The 19210-nt window shown below is 38.0% G+C and overlaps 2 protein-coding genes across 2 annotated transcripts; both read right to left on the reverse strand.

The window, feature by feature from the left end:
* Nucleotides 1-5629: 5629 nt before the first annotated feature.
* On the reverse strand, nt 5630-6807 carry LOC132790727 (protein Rae1). The gene is made up of 2 exons (XM_060799372.1): nt 6323-6807; nt 5630-6263 (listed from the first exon to the last, which is right to left on the reverse strand). Exons 1-2 carry the CDS (start codon nt 6698-6700, stop codon nt 5658-5660), a joined length of 984 nt encoding a protein of 327 aa, XP_060655355.1. The 5' UTR covers nt 6701-6807; the 3' UTR covers nt 5630-5657.
* An 11720-nt stretch (nt 6808-18527) lies between these two features.
* Nucleotides 18528-19165, reverse strand: LOC132791431 (protein ORD). Its single transcript, XM_060800340.1, has 2 exons — nt 19071-19165; nt 18528-19006 (listed from the first exon to the last, which is right to left on the reverse strand). Exons 1-2 carry the CDS (start codon nt 19161-19163, stop codon nt 18767-18769), a joined length of 333 nt encoding a protein of 110 aa, XP_060656323.1. The 5' UTR covers nt 19164-19165; the 3' UTR covers nt 18528-18766.
* Nucleotides 19166-19210: the final 45 nt, after the last annotated feature.

Genomic DNA, 19210 nt, shown 5'->3' on the forward strand with positions numbered 1-19210 from the left:
CTGCGACATCGATGAGTCAGTTAATTGAGCGTAGCGTCCAATTAAGCGGGTGACCAATGCCAGATTTGTGTGCTGACCATATTGGTGTGCCCATAAGTGTGGCGATGATGACGATGATGATGGTGGTGGTAATTATGGTTACCACATTTCTGCGAAGGGGAGGCGAGGCGTGGGGAAGGCATCGGCGAGTCAACTGCACGTGTGGCAACTACAGCAAATTCAATATGGATTTGTGCAAAATTAGCAACAATTTTCTACAAATAAATAAGAGACCGCTTGCCACATGTGCCACCATCGACAGCCGTTGCAAGCAGCAGCAACAGCAATAGCAACAACAACCACCAAGGCAAACAGTGTGACAACCACACAAACAACATTTCCACATGTAATTGAGTGCCTTTACGCCGGTATGTGTGTGTTTGGTTTGTAGGGGAAGTCTGAGCTTGAAGTAACGTGATGCTGGGACAAACTGAGGCTTGGGTTCAGTTCCAACTCCTTCCTTCTCTCTGAAGTCCGGCAACATTTGTTAACGGATTTGTTTGCTTGCAACACATTTCGAGCCTCCATATGTTGCATTGTGCATTGCATTGTTTGGTATTTGTTGCAAGTGACGTGGCCAACGCCACCGCCGACGCTTTGACGGTTTTACACGCATGCCAAACCCTTCATGCCACCAAGTCTCCTTCGCCCCGTTGCTAAATGTGGGTGGCTCAACTCGTGGTCAACGCCTGGCTACGTGCCTCGTTGGCAATGCGACGCATTTAAAAAACAATCAATTTTAATTTCAATTTAAATTAGTTGCTGCTGCCGCTGCTGCTTTTGCTGCCTATTGGCTTTCCCTCTCTACCCGTTCCGTCCATTTCGAAAGTTTTTCACAAATTGTAACCGCAGCCAAGTTAACGCCGCCTGCATTGACCATAAAATTATTTTTGCTCATTTGTGTCGTTGGTGTTGCCTGCTCTTTGTTGGTCATTGTTTCTGTTGCCAATTGTCCCAGTCGTTGTTTGTTATTTCGGTGAATGCAATTTTACAATGGTAATTTCATTTTTATTGTTGCTGTTTTCGGGTTTAATTACATTTAATGCTAGACTATGGCAATTTTCTGAAATTCGCAATAAATTCTATTTAAAAATATATTCTATGCATTTCAAATTCATCTCATCCTTCACATTTTAGCGAGTTCTTTTCGTTGTTGTTGTTGTTTTGTTTATTGTTTCGCACATTGTACAAAATTAGAAGCAAATTAAAATTTTATCAACATTTTCACAGCTATTTTATAAATGTTGAAATGAAATTACAACGAAATGCATTTAGGATCAAAAGGTTGAAATAATGCGATGCAATTCGAAATTATTTAATTTTCTTATAATTTGAATACCTAGCATCCAAATCATGCAATGGAATATTAACACTTAGCATGCGCAATCTAAAATGAATAATATCAATACTTTAGTTGCTGGTTTATAGGGTATTTTAAAGTCAAACGCAATTTACAGTATTTTAGTTGTGAATAAAGCATTTGTGAGTTTGTCGAATTTGTTTGTAAATGCCATCCAATTGAATAAATAAATTCTACAAATAAACAACTGCATGTAATAAGAAAAAGCTGTTTGGTTAATCTACCTTAATCTTTAAATATTTACATTTCACATAACTATTTTGTTTTTATATTTCGCCTGTTTATATTTGCGAGCTTCATGAGAGAAAAAAGAAAACAAATCAATTTGAAGATATCCTTACTAGGAGATTCACTTAACCCTTGTCGTCTGGATATGACCTTTGATACATTACTCGTCTTCGATCCTAAGGCTACGCACAATTGTTTGCCGGGCCACGTGCAGTGCAGTGCAGAGTCGATGTATAATTTAGTTTTGGAGGCCAAGGAAAATAACTAAAACTGATTTGTACTCTGGCAAATTGGGATTAAGTGTGCAGGTTTCGTTAACGGTTTTCCCCGTGGGGCTTAACCCAACCTAAATCAATCAAGCGAACATGCGAAGCGTTGTGCGCCAAAGAGTGAGGATACGCAAGGATTCAGGCACGCAAATCAGTCGACGCCGCAGACCGGCGCATGGCACTAAAGATACATTTGTATCTGAGTTAACTCTGGCAACTTGTGTGTGCCTGTATGAGTGTGTGTGTGTGTGTGTGCGTGTGCGTGTGTGTATGTGTGGTGTTTTCGTTTGTTTGCCCGCTAGCACAATTCTACTTAACAGCAATTTAACGTAATTTACGTCTTAACCAGGAATTCAACATATGCGTTTAAACAAGCTGCAGATACTCGTGGCCCATGTATCCAGCGGATACATTGAACAAACCAGTGAACCAAGTGAGCGAGGTGATGCTTCTGCTGCCTCTGCCACAAAACATGTGTTCCTTTAAGTAGTGCCAAACAACTTTCGGTCTCCAACACTGACTGGATAAATTATTGGGTGTGTTGCTTTGCAGATAGAACCGAAACCCAAACCCAAACCTAAGCCAAGTAACACGAAGCCCAACAGCAACATTTGCGTATCTGCGGTTGCGTGGTCTTAACTTGTAGCCGAATCAAAGCATTTAATGGCGCTTTTAATCTTGTTAATCGGGCTTTTGCCTGGTTAGCTGAGATTTCAGATAGTTTCGACCGCCACGTCGCGTCGTTTGTACTACGTATGATGTTCTTCTTGTTTATGTGCTGGGCGGAGTGGAGGCGTGTCTATTGAAATTGCTATGTTTAATTCAAATACTGCTCGTACTGTTCGGCCTAGGCCTGCCCACTAGTATTATTCTCTCTTGTATATATGTAGTTAAGTTAAATGCGGACAGAGGAAATGTTTGAAATTCTTGCATACTTTCGTGCGTCTTTAAGCCAGTTTCGTGCTAAGATTGATACTGCTTTAAGCTGGCTACTATGTAGGAAGAAGATTCTGACTTGATCTAATGCTATGCCGCATTCGCTGTGAAATTCTTTTATCCTCTGTCACTTGGGATGGCCGTTTGGCCGTCAAGGACGATTTTGACATGCTGTCATCCTTTGGCGCGTACACGGCACGAATGAATATTATTTCTTTATGCAAATTTTGCTACTGCTGCTGCTACTTGCTGCTGCCACTTGTTGTTGTGACTTGGCTGTCAAGTGCTCGACGGGAATGGGAACGGGAATATTCACATCGTCCGCTCACTGATTGCCGCAGCAGTCGCAGTCGGAGTCGCAGTTTGCCCATTTGCGTGATATTTTGTTGAGCAAGACAAATGATTTCCATTTAATTTATTTTCGCTGCTTATTCTTAGACTGTAAGTGGCTGGCGAAAGGATTTAGCTGAATAAATTATAGGTTGAGTTGTAATGTCTTTGTCATGGAAACTGTTCTGACAAATGTTGGACTAGAAATTCAGAGCTGCAAAATGGGCGATATGACTGAGCAGCTGAATTTATAGTTATTTTATGCTTAGTTTCAGCGCGGATTCAAGACGCACAACAGAAACGATGTAAGACAAGGCAGAAAAAAGTCAAGATTTACAAAAATCGATAGCTACGACTAAGATTCCGTTAATTTCTTAATATGAAATCAAGTACACTTGTACGCATGTTAATACTCTCTAATAACTCTATACGCTGGGGACTGCAAATTTAAGATATTTGGCGACAATTACCCCAGAAACACTCGACTTATGGCCATAATGAGCTTGCATACGATTAATTTTCCACTTGAGCTGTTGATTTTCAGAGCAGAGCATAGAAGAGACATCGCCAGGGAGTTAGTTCATAAATCATATGCATTGTCATTGCCAGGCAGCTTGCCGACTTGCCAGCTAATCTTGACTGAGAATTAGGAGGTGGCAATCGCGCAGTCGCCTACTTAATATTTCCGCTCACATGCTGCATCATGTCTATCCCCTCCTTCCGCGTCGCTTCTGCTCCTTCACAGCATCTCGCATCTCTCACTCGTATCGCAGGCTCACGTCAGATGTCACTAATCTAAATTTATGCAAATTGCCAACTGTCTGACTGGCTCACATACTGAATGCTGCATGCTGCATGCTGTATTCTACATGTTGCCGCATGTACTGCTTGCTGCCCCGCCAGCTCAGTTTCAGGCATCCACATACACATCCACATCTACATCCATATGCCGCCACCTACCGCCAACCACAGCGGCTCCAATGCAGATGCATTTTCAGATGACGGCGAATTTGCAACAGTTGTAAAAATTGCAGCTAAATTCAAATTTGACATGCAGCAGCCAGCAGCCAGCAGCCAACAACCAACAAGCGGCAGGCGGAGTCAGAGTCGGAGTCAGAGTCAAAGTCGCAATCGGAACTGCAAGCTGCAGTCAAAGCCGCGACTCGCGAGTGTTTGCTGGCATTTTCTTTTCGTTTCGTTTCGTTTTTTTCTATTCATTTATTTTTGTTGTGCATTTGCGCTTTGGTAGCTTTCAGCTTCCATTCATTTGGGATGCAGTGGCTGTGCTTGTGTTGCAGTTGCCAGTTGGTTGCCTTGGCAAGCTCTTATTAAATTAAAACGAAGGCGTTTAAGTGCACCCCGAAGCTGCAGCTCAATCTGATATGCAAAACATTTTTGAAATAACTCAGCCGTAAATACGTTAAGGCAGCCAGCGTAGAACTAAGAACTCTCCTCCCTCTCTCTCACACACTCACACTCATATTAAGCCAAATTAATTGAAAAAGTTACACGCATCGCTGGCTTTGGCTGTGACTATGTTGCTGAGTCTGTTGCCACTTTCGATTCAAATTCCAACTTGATTAGTTGGCCAACAGAACCGATTGCCAAAACTTGCATACTCCTGTGGCTAGCTGCCAAAGTTTTACAATTGGCTTCGACTTACAATATAAAAGTACGTCTAGCAACTATAGTTGTCTGAAACTGGCTTTTCTGTTTCATTATCGCGCTTGGCACGCGATTCTAGCCGAGTTGCGCTCCATTTACAAGTCGACGCCTTTCGTAATCGCCGCGCATTGTTGCCATCTGTACATCATTCTGCAGTTCTTATGTTGTGCCATTTGCAGAACTACAAAGTGTGAAGTATCATTCTTTTGCCAAGGTTCAAGCTCACAGATGGTAATCTAAAAGTTCCCGATTATCTGAAAATGAAAATATAAATGCAGTTGTTTTCACACTCGCTTCCTACAGGGATGAAGGCTATTTTGACTTTATGCCCACTAGACAATAGGACGATGCTACGACTCCATAAAATATACACATATGTATATTATATATTCTTGATTAACGTCCACTGACGAAACGATATAACCATGTCCGTCTGAATAAATACCTCGACTTCGGAGACTATAAGATATTAATTTTTTTTCTAAAGCACTCGTAATTTTTGCACGCAAATCAAATTTATTTTAGATTTTTGCTACGCCCATTTTAGCCCCCGATAATCGATTTTTTGTACATACAAAAACAAAAAACAATTTCCTAAAAATCTGCAATCAGATAAAAATCTTAAAAATTATTTAATAATCGTTTGCTGCTGTCGAGTCTAAGTTGTTTTGGTTGACATTCTGGTATATTATATTTTTAAAACGTAGTTCTATATCGATATACCAAATATATCTCTCGGAATATTTTTTTTTCAGTATATTAAGTTTTAGTAAAAATTGACAACTCCAGCTTTTTTACTTGTTTTTGTTTTTAGTCTATATAGGTTTTATTTACGAAAAGCAAGGGTGCAAAAATATTTGTGGCTGCTTATTAGCATCGTAATATACATGACCACTAGACCAATCATAGCCCAGGGCATAGGCAAAAATGCGTCCATCAGAGTTAAAGCAACACTTGGTCAGTGGCTGATCTTTAGGAAGACTATCAAATAGCCTATTGCGCCATTGCATATCCCAAAATACGTATATACCGTCAGAGCCCGCAGTAGCTAGCGTATTATTTAGGGGATGACGCTTTACGTCGTTAACTGCGTATATATTCACATATCCCAAGTTGCACTCTGAGGTATGACAATCGAACTTAAATGTGTCATTGAGTCCTTTCAGGTAATGAACGGAGCTACGACCTTCAATGCCGCTGACAACAAAGCCAGCTGGCGATGCCGTGTTATCTCGGAACAAACTAATGCAACGCATCTGTTGCTTTAATCCACTCTGAAAGCATCTGTTATCCGTTGGCATTTTGTCCAACGAATATGTAATAATGGTGTTATTGGCACATCCGATTACAGCGAAGGGATAAAAAACATCGGCTGCATAGCAACGGTCGGGTGTATCTTTTTTAAGCATAGGCAACGGGTTTCGGGGGTCCCAAAACTGAAAACGAAAATAACACCAACTCATATTGTAGATATATTAAAAAAGATACTTCCTACCTTTACAGTCTTATCCCAGGAGCCAGTCATAAGACACGCATAGTTAGGTGCCTTAATCCAGTGACAACTGCTAACTCCTGCGTTGTGTGCCCCAATTTGTGTCACTTGATCAGACTGCAAGTCCCATTGATGCACCTCATGGCCAGTGGCCAAATAGATTTTGGAACCGTCATCGCTCCAGCTGATATCCAATACGGGGGAATTGACCTTGGTATAACTTTTGGGAGTTGTTGTGCCATTCATATTAACTTTCCATATGCGTACTGTTTGATCCCAACTGGAGGCGCAAAGAAAGTTTCCAGGCGCTGGACTGAATTCCATTGCTGAAATTGTATCGCTTGGAGGAAGCTGCACTTCAAAGTCGATTGAGTGTATCATTTCATCACCTATTTTATTCACCAACAAAACTGTTAATCTTATTGAATTGCAATAATATATAAATATATGAAATATTTAATTTCGAATTTTCAATCTATGAATGACAATAAAAATTGATTGAAAAATTATACTATACTGAAAAACAGATAATAAAAAAAAGTGTATATGGGTAATTCCATGACGGAATTTTTAATAATCCTTAATTATTTATTCTATATAAAAAATGAACAAATATTCTCAGCTGGTCACTGCATTAGCTGCTAATTTGTCACAATTTTAGCCTGGTGTTTAAAGTCTCCATCTTGTTGATCAATCATTTCACCTTAGGATGAGCGCTTTTGTCAACGAAATCTAGGAAATTGGCCTTGAAAATATCAAGATAATGCTCTTTTCTAATAATGCCATAGATTTTCACCAACGCACGTCCAGGAGACCACTTTTCTTGATGAAAATTGATACCGCCTAAACTACATGAGATTTTTTGATGCGGTTTTTATACCCGCTACCCATAGGGTAGAAGGGTATTATAACTTTGTGCCGGCAGGAAATGTATGTAACAGGTAGAACGAGGCATCACCGACCCTATAAAGTATATATATTCTTGATCAGCGTCAACAGCCGCGACGATTTAGCCATGTTCGTCTGTCCTTCCGTCCGTATGAAACACTGGATCTCAGAGACTATAAGAGATAGAGCTATAATTATTTCGACAGCATTTGTTATGTTTGCACGCAGATCAAGTTTGTTTCAAATTTTTGCCACGCCCAGTTCCGACCCCGCAAATCAAAAAAAATCGAATAACAACCGTACTTCTAAAGATAGAGTTGCGAATTTTGGTATATGGGCATTTCTCCGGGTCGCGAACGTACGTTCGTACGAGATGAATTAAAAAATGAAATCGAAAACAAACGTTTCCTGAAACTTTTTTTTTATTTTTCGATAGAATTTGTTTAGCTCTTTGGTTAGTGTAAATTATGGGGCTTATCGATTTTTTATTTTCATAATATTGTCAAAAAACATGCGGTCGCGAACGTACGCAAAATGGAAGTCGACTTTGGCGTTATATAGTAAAATGCAAAACTCTGCGAATTGAGACGGAATATTCTAAAGCAATAACTTTACTTTTAAAATAGATTCATATAGCTTTCTATCAAGTCAATTCCCAAGAAAATATCTCCATTTATTTCTTTTTAATTTAATTAAGTTCCGGTCGCGAACGTACGATTTTTCCATGTTGTATTATTTATTAAATTTTTATTTTTACCACAACTTTTTTGATTAATAACTTCATATTTCATAAAAACAAACTGATTTAACTCAATTTAATGTGTCCAATAACATTTAAAGCAAAAAAATAAATTTTTATTAAATATGAAATATGTACTGAAATTTATTAATAGCAAGAAAAATATGTAATTAGTAATAACTAACAAGTAATAAGTAACTGCAAACGACATAGTTTTTTCAAAAACAAAAACAAAAAAATTTTTTTTTTTTAATCCATGCGACGCTAGTAAAAATCGTCATATGCTTATAGGTAAGGTCGCGAACGTACGCTACTTTGACAATCAATAAAAATAGATTGGTTCGAGTAACCCCAACGATTTCTTATACTTAAAATATATATACCAAAATAACTTAACACGCGAAGTTTCATCCACCTGCTTGCACTTAATGCGAAACAATTACAATAAAATGATGTTTTCGGTCGCGAACGTACGATTTGAACATAGATAAGAAGCAAAATAAAAATTAACAGTTAATTGAACATTTTTTCGCTTACTTTGCATTTTTTATCTTATTATTGGATTGCTATTAAGAGATTTGGTAGAAATAATTAATCAAAAAAATGCATATAAAAGTAGCTAAATGTGAAAAAATTACATTTTTTTTAGTTTGCAGGCAAATTTTTTTATAAAAACAACGGAGATATGCTACGGATCCATTGTATTATGAAAATTTAGATATTTCTTTATGACATTATACAAAAAAATACGAAGAATGTGAAGATTTTTTTTTTCGGTCGTGGTTTACCATTTTCAGGAATTGCCCATATACAATAATTACTATAGTAATGATTCCTGAAATACTTTTCTATGGGCAAAAACGCTTACTTACTAGGGGTCTTAGTTGCTTTGGCTGACAATCTGGTATACTGTGCCGTCTATGGTATATTTTGAATGCGGTACTATATCGATATACCAAATATATCATTTGGTATAAAAAAAGGCTCGTTTGGATTGGTGCAAAGAAATTTTGAAAAAAAAAATACATTCGCAGTGCCTTGAAAGATAGTGACAGGTAGCGAATCACTTGAGCAACGTAGGACGGTCAATTCTGAGTGATACACCACAATATGTTTGGCTGATGTGTTTGGAGAAATTCGAAAAACGAACAAGAAAATACGGATCTTCTGCACCATAACAATGGGAGCTCTCACACATCAGCTCAAACCCGCGCCTTTTTGACTGACCAAAACGTGGAATTGATGGGTCACCCGCCGTACAGCCCTGACTTGGCACCCCCAATGACTTCTTTTTATTTCCGCACATCAAGGGAAAAATGCGTGTTCGACGATTTTGGTCGCCAGAAGATGCTGTTGAAGCGTTCAAAAACCATGTCAACCGGAATGGAAAATTGGTTTGAGCACATGCAAAAGTGAGTAAATCTTGCTGGAGAATACTTGGAAAAACAATGAATCCTTTTTTTTTATGATAAATATTCGCAATTTCATTATTATGTCAGAAATATATATAGCAACCCCCGTAATATACATTGGATATTCTTCATCGAAGAATGGCAGTTTCGGGAATGAAAAAATTAATTTAAATTATTTAAATGAATATTTGTATTATTTAGCTATTAATACGCTTGATTTTGATGACTTTTAGATATGACAAGATATATAATGTACATACATAGTATGTGGAAAGAAGAGCATCAACACATCTGGATAATTTTTTAAAAATTAAGAAGAAAGCGTCTGAGCATTTTCTCGTTGAGAGAAGTAGGAATATTTTGGATACAGAATATTGTAAATGATATTTGAAAACAAAAAAATATTGCAACCAAGTTGCAATATCTGCTTGGAATATTGTCTCCATAGAAATGGGCAATAAATGTGATTTTATCTAGTATTTAAGTACATAATTTCATTTATTTAATATGCAAATGATTAAGTGGAGTGTGCATAAATTTATGGTTCTTACTATTCCCTGCCATATTTTGGGTTGCTAAAACGGTCACTCAAAAATTTGTGGAACTTGCGAAATATGTACATATATTGAATTTCCGCACGTACAAAATTTTATTTATACATATACATATATGGGAACAGCGCTTTCAGCGTGACATGGTAATTTCACGAATGGAGAAATACACTTAAATTATTTAAACAAATAGTTACATTCTTTGGTCTTCGACGATACGTTAGATTTTGATGATTTTTTTATATGGACCAAACGGTACCTATTATCAGGTACTATTATTATTATATTTTTTATTTCGTTCTTTAAAAAGCACAAAATCGAAGATCCAAATCAAAAATCGATAGAGCGATTTCGATTAATTTAATAACTGAAATTGCACAAAGTTTACAGTGGAAAAGAACACAAAAAGTTTGGTATGTTCCCATTCCACGTTCCTTTTCCCATACACATTCGAGTGCCTCCCACACCAATAGCTTAATTTTTTCCTTGCTGAAAATTGAAATTATGCATTGCTTGCTCTACGGTTGATGTTGGCTGGCATTCAAAAGAATACAAAAGTTACGAAAAAAAAGGAAATTCCCCAGCCAATGTTAGAGTGCTTCAATGAAATGAGCAGTCGTAGCAGCAAAAAGTATCTACCGAAGGGAAGTCGAGAAGTGTGCAAAAATTGTAACTAAAACACCAGCGAGTTACTTTTATCTGTTGTTGCAAATAAGAATGAGTATTTGTGTGGCGTCGATACATTGCCACCATCCTGCCACGCCCCTCGAGCAGAGCACGCCGTGGCAAACACTGCCGCTGTTTTCAGTCAACATAATTTTACTACTTTTATGGGCAAAGTAATGCCCGTCTGAGCCATGGAGGGACTACATCCTGCATCCTACATCCCACTTCATACCTCCTACAGATCCAGCTCCTGTTTGGAGCACACCCAAACCGTGCTCCTCTACCCATTCGCGCCACGTACAAGTTGAAAATTTTAACATTTCCTTTCATCTCACGCGTCTCGCGTGTGCAATATACTGAGTGTGCTTTGCGCGCTGCTACGCCCACACACCGCGCCCACATCTCGGGCCTGTCTGAAGTTATTGGCCTCGCAGCATACTTTGAAATTTACTGAGTTTCACTTGTAATGCTTCGCTATATTGAAATTAATTACAAACAAAGGATGTTGCTGGAAGCATGTGTATCTCTACCTCACAGCTCCCACTGTCTCACTCTCTCCCTATCTCTATCTCTTTTGCTTACTCTGTGCAAGTCTTACTCATTCTCTCACGCGCTTATTTGGTCCCGTATGTGAAATGTGTGTGTTAAGCTTCTCATATTAATGTTCTGCTTTCGGCAACATTTGAATTCTAACATCAAATATATTATACATCCAAATAATATAACACCCAGTACTCTCTCTTTTGGGTGTGCATTTAATATCACATTTCATTTTTGTAAGCTCTATTGAATTTCAATAGTGAAAAAATCCAACTAATTTAAATTCAATTTGATGATTTCACGCTAAACTAAATTACGTCATTTAATATTCATTGTTCAATTGATAATATGTCAACAGAAAAAATGTTTGCACAAATAAACGATAAAACTTTTTTTATGAGATACAGATGAAAAGTCTAATTCTGTATTTCAGTTTTACAAATAAAGCGCAATTATATTTTTAATTAGGTTATCATTATTAGTTAGTTGTATTATCGATTTATCTTTAAATAAAAATAGCAGAATATTTTATTGTTCACATAAAATTTGCTTAGAATATTTAAAACTATATTTTCACTTTTGAAAAGGTATAAAACGTTCAATAAAATATAATTTTAACAAAAGTTTTCTTTTATAGATATTGTGGATTTATTGTAAACGAGAATTAATTAAAAATTAATATATACAAATACATATGTATATTGAAAGTCTATGCAATAATTAGTGCTTTTAAGAAATAGATATTTTAATATATTTCAATGCAAATGAGTTGAAATTTTGGGAATTTTTTAACAGAACTCGACATGCTGAAATATTAACAAACATTCTATATATTTACTTATGCAGAGACTTATGATTAGTTCGTCAGTTACTTTGCACTTCACCCAAAAATTATAACTAGATGTAATATAGATTAAAGTGATAGCTCCCTTTGTTACTCCCTTCTCTTTCAATTATATTTTTATTCTGTTTCTTCTCCTTGCAATATTTTCTTATCTCTCTTGTCTGGCTTATAATTTATGTAATTTATATTAATATAGTTTTGTAGATGTATGTTCGCGATCTTCCGTCACTGCACGTTATGTGGTGCGTCCTTTGGTCGGTTGGGCAGGATGTACAACCTCTTGGGTCCGCGCGGAACAAACCTTGGGTGTCGTTGGGCCACTTAATGGTGCTGTCTGTTAGCACATCAACGTCCAAATTTTATATTGTGTTCTCAAATAGTGGTTATTACTTTGGATCTTGATCAACTGATAAGTACTTAAAGTCAAAATATTTATAAACATTATGGTAATTGCTACTATTACAGTTGAAACTAACTTGAGTGCATTTGAGTGTTTTCTGCACATACATAAATACTTTGGCATTATCATCTTCTAATTTTTGAGTAGCAAGTATTAAAATGCACAAACAATACGCAGACGGAAAGGCAATTTCCAATTGTGCAAACACTCTTACAAGATAAGCAAAAGCGTTTTAGACTGAAGTGGGAATATTACATTTTCGGGGATAATAATTGCATAAGCACAAAGAAAATGCACTGCATGGGATAACTTTCATGAAGACAAATATGATGGGAAAAACGCCGAAAGCCGCTGAGAAAAGTCAACATGCCGCGAAATGCAAAGAAAAGAAAAAGTTGCCGAAAAATGACTGTAAACGAAAATTCGCAAGGCTTTTCTTCGTGCATGTTTGCATATCAAATATGAAGATTATGTTGGCGCCCAGTGGGGCGTGGCAGTCAAAGCAATTAACAGCAGCGACGGCAACTTTCGCTCATGGGCCAAGGGGAATAATTTAGGGCATATTTTCTAGCCAAGTTGCCACTCACACACACACACATAACAATTAACAAAAGAGATTCTGCCTTCAAGCTGCTGACTGACAAGAAGTTGTCTAGCGCGACAATCCAACCACGCCCCCATCTTAAATGGGAGAACACCAAAAAATTTTATACAAATCTGATTTGGCCCAGACGAAAAGGGCGACGACGTCTTTATATCCAAGGATTCTATGTTATTATGTCTAGCCATTTGCTTGGCATGTGCATGTCTGCTTTCCGTCTTCTATCTGCCTCTGTGTGTGTGTGGGAATGGCAATGTATGTGAACGTGAAGAGCTAATGAAATTTCAGGCATTATGCTATTGAAAATTGTTTTTCCATGAGCAGAGGAGTCTACTAAAAATGCAGCCAAAACCCAAACCAAACGATAACTAAAACAAGCATTCAATTCAATTTTTCAGACACCAATGTTTCAGCTGCACTTTAAGCTAGAGATGGGAGCGTGATGTCTTGAGCCTAAGCTAAAGAAATCAATAAGTTAGCAATTGCAATGAAAATATACCGATGTGAATATCATTTATTAAGCAATGCATTAACAATTTCTTAATGATGAAGATTCACGCGACCATCTCTAGTCAAAAGTGCTAATGGGACGAACATAGATAAAGACGGAGACTGAAGCGGCTGCGGTTGAAATTAAAAAGGAATTTACCCAAATTGCTATTGAAGCCCGCGATGCGAAGCGTTTGCCGAGGCTTTTGCCTCTGCGGTTTTTGGGCAAAGTGCCAGCCAGGCAGCCAGCCAAGATGAGGCAACAGTTGCAACTTGTGGGTATGTTGGAGGGTGTTGTGCTTTTGTTGAGGCGACAGTTTAATTGGGTTAGCAACGTCAACGATGGGCGCCCCATTCGTCGGATCATTGGCGCTGATGTGCCATGAGCCGATTTCAATGTGGAGGACTCAGCTCAGGACTGAAGTTGAATGAAGTGGAGTAAAGCGTAAATGAGCGCCGGCCAATCCTCATCGCAATCCCACTCGCAATACGACTCCAACTCCCACTCCCCCAATCGATTTTAGTGCACACCGTTTCTCTGGATTATTTTGTAATTAAACGCAAATGCATTGGCCGACCCTGCCACGCCCCATTGCCATGCTGTTTCCCTCGGGGCGCTGCCAGTTGCCAGTTGGAAATTGCGAGTTTCTTTTTCGGTTTCAGCCAGTTGAAGCGTAAATGCGCGGACGGTAGGCGTAGGCATTGGGCGCGGTCAATGAACGTTTGTTGTTTTTGACTGACCACCAAAGCAGTCCTCAGTTCCCAGTCCTCGAATTGTTGGCCATGTTTGCTGACTAATTAATGACACTTGAATGCTTGATTTCGCTGGCTCGCTGGTTGACTGACTGTCTGTCTGCCTGTTAGCCGTTTTAAGCCACGCAATACCATTTCCGCTACCTATGGACTTATCTGTGGGTCACTCACAGTGATGGCCTTCGTGTTTGCTGCCAGTTTCACGAATTTCGCATTCACATTCGTGTAATGTTAATGACCTTGTCCATTTTTGCCCGCTCCTCCCCCTATTATCGTCCCGTAATCCTAGTTCAATTTGCTGATCTCTCTACTAGTATTTGTTTGCCCATTTGAAATTCTGCGTGGTGGACAAGCTGATTTCATTGACAATTGTTTGCTCTTCGAACTCGATTGAAATTGACGAGTGGTCACAACAACTTGCTACTGAGCACCTAAATGTACATAAGTAGTTTGTAACTGAAGCGATTTTCAATTGGAGTTAATTTATAACCCATTGTGAATTACCAAAATTCATTTAGTGGCAACCAAAATACTGTTGCTTCACTTAAAAGCAAATTTGCTTAGTGGCCAATTTCATCGGTCTCAGTTGAGGCCGTTAAGCGAGGTGTGTGAGCATATACTACAGCTCTAGTTGAAATGAACACTCGCATTACATTTCACTTTTGCCAGTTGATAAAAGTGTTCACACTCATTCCGGGGGTGTTAAGTACTATACTATTATTTGTTGTTTGGTAAATTTAACACGTATGCAGCCAGTCATAGACCCGTAGAGCTGCAACATCAACTAATTGCTGGCAATTGTAGGTGCAACAGGGCAGGATACAGGACTCAGAGAGCGGCCGTCATGCAGACCCAGAATTCGGCATCATAATTAATTCAAATTTAAATTTCCTTTTGGCGCATCGTACGCGCCATATTACACCACCGAGACGTGGGTTGCTATTTGAGTGGGCGGCGAGTGGGGGCGTGGCGTGACGGTCAGGTAGCCATAATCGTGCGCGGCTTTTAACGTCTGCTACGCCCATATGTGCGAATGCGAATACGAATACGAGAGAGTCTGCACCGAGGCATCGAGGCTTCCTGTGCCAGCCAGCCAGCATAATAAACTGTTTAAATATTTAGTTGAAACGAGTTTTTAATGCTCATTTGCGCTTTTAGCAGCTGGCTACAGCAAACGAGAAACGACAAACGACGGCATAACTTTTTTTTCTTCTTTTTTGGTTCGTTGTTTTTTTGGGGTGTTCGGGTCAGGACCCAAAAAGGCCAGAAATTCCGTCATTGCCATGCACTTACCAGTTGTTGTTGGAGTCGGAATCGCCCCTACATAATTACAGATTGCGATTCCAACACGGTCCGTCGGCTCAAGCAGCTGTTGTTCCAGCATCAACTGGATGCTCTCTAATACTCAAAATCCAGCAGCCGCTTATTAATTTTTAATTATGGCAGAGACGAAGGCTTGACCTTTTTTTATGCAGTACTGAGCAGCATATTGTCTTCGCTCTGATTCTGGAATACAAAAGATGAGGGTATACTCAATGCCTAACTCGAACAAGCTAACATAAATACCCTGTGTTCATTGAAATGGCTAGATATTTACTTCCGGAGTATATTGATACCCTCCTGCGACGTTTACTAGCCCAACATTTTATCAGTTTTTGTAAACAATTATGTTCACAATTATTATATACTATACCAACAATTTCAATTCAATTTATGAACTGTTGCACTAATTGCAGTAATGGAATAAAATGAAAACAGTGCGGTATTATAATTAAAATATATTGAATAATATACCACAAAAATACTAAAACCGAAGACAATATTTGGAATATCAATGAAGTACTGCATTCTAAATATACCATAGATGTCAAAATATACCAGATTGGTAGCAACCATTGCAGTAGCCGTAATTTGCCACACAAAAGTTATTCTATAATAACTTCTATAATTTTTATCCGATTACCACAATTGTCAGAAATCATAAATAATATACATAGTTAACAATATTAATCTATACCAAAATTCGCGACACTAGTTTAAAAAGTACGCTTGTTATTCGATTTTTTTCTGATTACAAGCCCTATGGAAAAAAATTATAGCTCTATGGTTTAGAGTTTTTGAGATCTAGATTGATTGCTGCCGTTAAAGATAAGAACTGAATTGATGGGGTGTACATACATACATATGTATTTGGGTAAATGGGTGTTGACTTTAACTTAATGAGAACTGGGTGTCTCATAATCGAGCAGCCGATGAGAACGTTTTTGCTTGGTTTTTAAAGTAAATCTAGCCATTAAGAAAGGAAATTCATATGACAGTACTTTCAAAAACTGAATACCAATAGAAAAATTCTCATTTCAAAGTCTTCTTTGAGTCCTTGATGTTAGTTTACTTTCCAATTGCCTAAGCAGAAAATACAAAAAACAACGAGTAAATCGTGAAATTAGAGCCAAAGTTAAGTTTTAAGTAATGTTCAGGGAGGATTCTTCCTTGGCTTTGCGCAATTATTAAAATTGCCAGCGCGCATATGAAGAGTGTAAGATAGCATAAGGAACAACATGCAACAACGACAGGTGGCACGTCTAGTGCGTGTCTCTGATGTTTAGCTGTCATTTGACTGAGTGCTGCCTCCCCAGCATCTCATCATATGCATAAGGTGCGAAAACTGGCACGCAATTCAGCCTGCAGCTGTCAGCTGGATATAACGTGGGCAGCAGCGTGTGCACAGAGAAACTAGTCAGGAGACGATGGAATTGCAACCGGTCCAGCAACAGCCACTTTGCTGACCCCACAGTCACAAGTCTCGGCAGTAAATTAAACGATTACAAATATGATATCCAGCACTTAGCGGCTGAGATACCCTACTATTATCGCAAGTTTTCAAATTTTATTTCTACATTTATACATTTGTTTATATCTTGGTAATAAGCTAATGGCTAATTAGCCAAGCATATGTGAATAAATGACTTATAATCTAATCTTATCTCAACTCATATTTATTTATTTACAAGTTAATTATTATACAAAATAATATAATAACTAAAAGAAGGGAGTGCTAGCAACTAAGGCCATCAACTCCTCAATTCATAATACAATTAGCGTAGAGAAAATAATGCCTTGGGGCAACAAAAATCTAATAACTATTTCAAAGCGCTGGATGACGGATACGCCCTAAGTATATAATACATATGTACATATATAAAATGCCTCTTAGTTTTCCTATAATAATACTTTATTCAAATACTTTATTCAAATAGAGTTCATTTTGTGACCACGCTGCGTATGAGCGATGCACAAAAGCTTTCAGCTGACACTTTCTGTCTAGGTGCGAATTTGTTGTTAAAAATAGAAGAACGGCAATATTTCAAGTGGTTGGCTGGCCCAACGAACGTGCACTAAAAGTTGCACAAACAGCCACCAATCAGTCAAGCAGTCAGTCAGTCATCGTGTCGGGTACCGGATGTGGATGCGGCAAACATTTTCTGTCAGCAGCATCCCTTAGCTCTGTTTCTTCTCAACTTAGTGGGTGGACAGACGGGGAGTGCTAGAATATGAGTCTGTTCCTAAAAATGCTTTACAGTTTGCGCAAAATGCAATTCACCAGCAAATGACGCGTACCACTGACTGACAACCATTGTAGTTGTTTTAGCTCTGCTGCTGCTTTTAGCTATGGTCTCAGCCTGCCTGGCCTTTTCCGCATCCCACAGATGAGATGACAGCGAGCTGACTAATTGAAGCGCAGCTAACGAATGATCCCACCAAGTCAACAAATTATGGAACTGCACTTCTTCCAAGGACTTCGAGAATATTAGAACTGGTAAGAAAACTACTATCGAGTGTGCTTGACTGTGCGATTCCCCTCTTCCCATATTGGTTAGGTTAAAAGCTAAACAGTGCGGTAAAATTTCTATAATATACCAAAGTTCGTATTTGGTATATCGATATAAAATTACAAGATTGTCAACCAAAGCAGCTAAGACCCGACTGCAGCAACCTTTTGCTATATAAAATTATTTCTTGAATAACTTCTATGATTTTTGTCCGATCGCAGTTTAATTATGATCTCATTTGTACCAAAAATCGTGACTTTAGTTTTAAAATTACGCTTGTTTAACTCTATTTTTTTTTATTTGCGAGGAAATATGTGGGCTTGTAAAAAAGTCTTAGCTGTTTACGCTACTGAAGAATATGGGGTCGGATATTACTCCTTCTGCCCTTTTACTAGCGAAACCTACTAATGAAACAAATACTGTTTTGGAGCATATTTGTAATCTTTAATATACATTTTTTAAATAAAGAATATAGTAAATAAGTAAGCAAAAACATTGTCGAAATTAAATCGAATGTAATTTTTTTTAATAATTCGGATATCCGATTAGGTATAAAATTGAAATTTTTAACTTCAAAGACGCTATTTCAAACGTGATTCAAGCAATGGGATTGCAATTGCAAAAGCATTTTCAAAGTTAAGACAATTATTCAGATATGATCTGCTTAGGTATAAAATTAAAATTTTCAACTTCAAAGATTCAATTTCAAACGTGATTCAATTCAAGCAATGTGATCAGTTAAATCCCAAAAGCTCACTAAAATTACGGATTTGCCTCTCAGTATTTTTGGGAACATGCACGGAGAGATTCCAGAAGACGGACTTAGTATTTGTATCGTAATGCTCAACACATTTGATCACATTCCGGGGCTCCGGTAGCAGCGTCAAACCAAATGGAAACTCAATGAAGACAAAGATGTTAAATTTCTCTGCGACTGCAATAATGCGGTGTAAATATCGTTGACAAGCCCATTGCTGCACAAGAACAAGAATAACGAATCGTTACATATTTTAAGGATTAATATCAATCACAACTTACGGTGGAATATTCATTATCCACATTCATTTTGTTCATGAAGTTGGCCTTTATAGATGAAAGAGATGTGAATTCAGCCAGCTGTGTAAAAAGCATTAGTGAAGACAGAATAAAACTTACAGCGGATATTTTGCTTACTTTCT

This window comes from Drosophila nasuta, chromosome 3, assembly GCF_023558535.2.
Source record: "Drosophila nasuta strain 15112-1781.00 chromosome 3, ASM2355853v1, whole genome shotgun sequence".
NCBI lineage: Eukaryota > Metazoa > Arthropoda > Insecta > Diptera > Drosophilidae > Drosophila > Drosophila nasuta.

What these genes read in the sequence shown, in the direction of transcription:
- LOC132790727 (XM_060799372.1), bottom strand. Translation starts at nt 6,700, where the DNA reads ATGATACACTCAATCGACTTTGAAGTGCAGCTTCCTCCAAGCGATACA. An exon ending in CCTGGGATAAGACTGTAAAG is followed by an intron (nt 6,264 to 6,322) that starts GTAGGAAGTATC and finishes TTTCGTTTTCAG; the next exon opens with TTTTGGGACCCCCGAAACCC.
- LOC132791431 (XM_060800340.1), bottom strand. Translation starts at nt 19,163, where the DNA reads ATGCTTTTTACACAGCTGGCTGAATTCACATCTCTTTCATCTATAAAG. An exon ending in TGGATAATGAATATTCCACC is followed by an intron (nt 19,007 to 19,070) that starts GTAAGTTGTGAT and finishes GTTCTTGTGCAG; the next exon opens with CAATGGGCTTGTCAACGATA.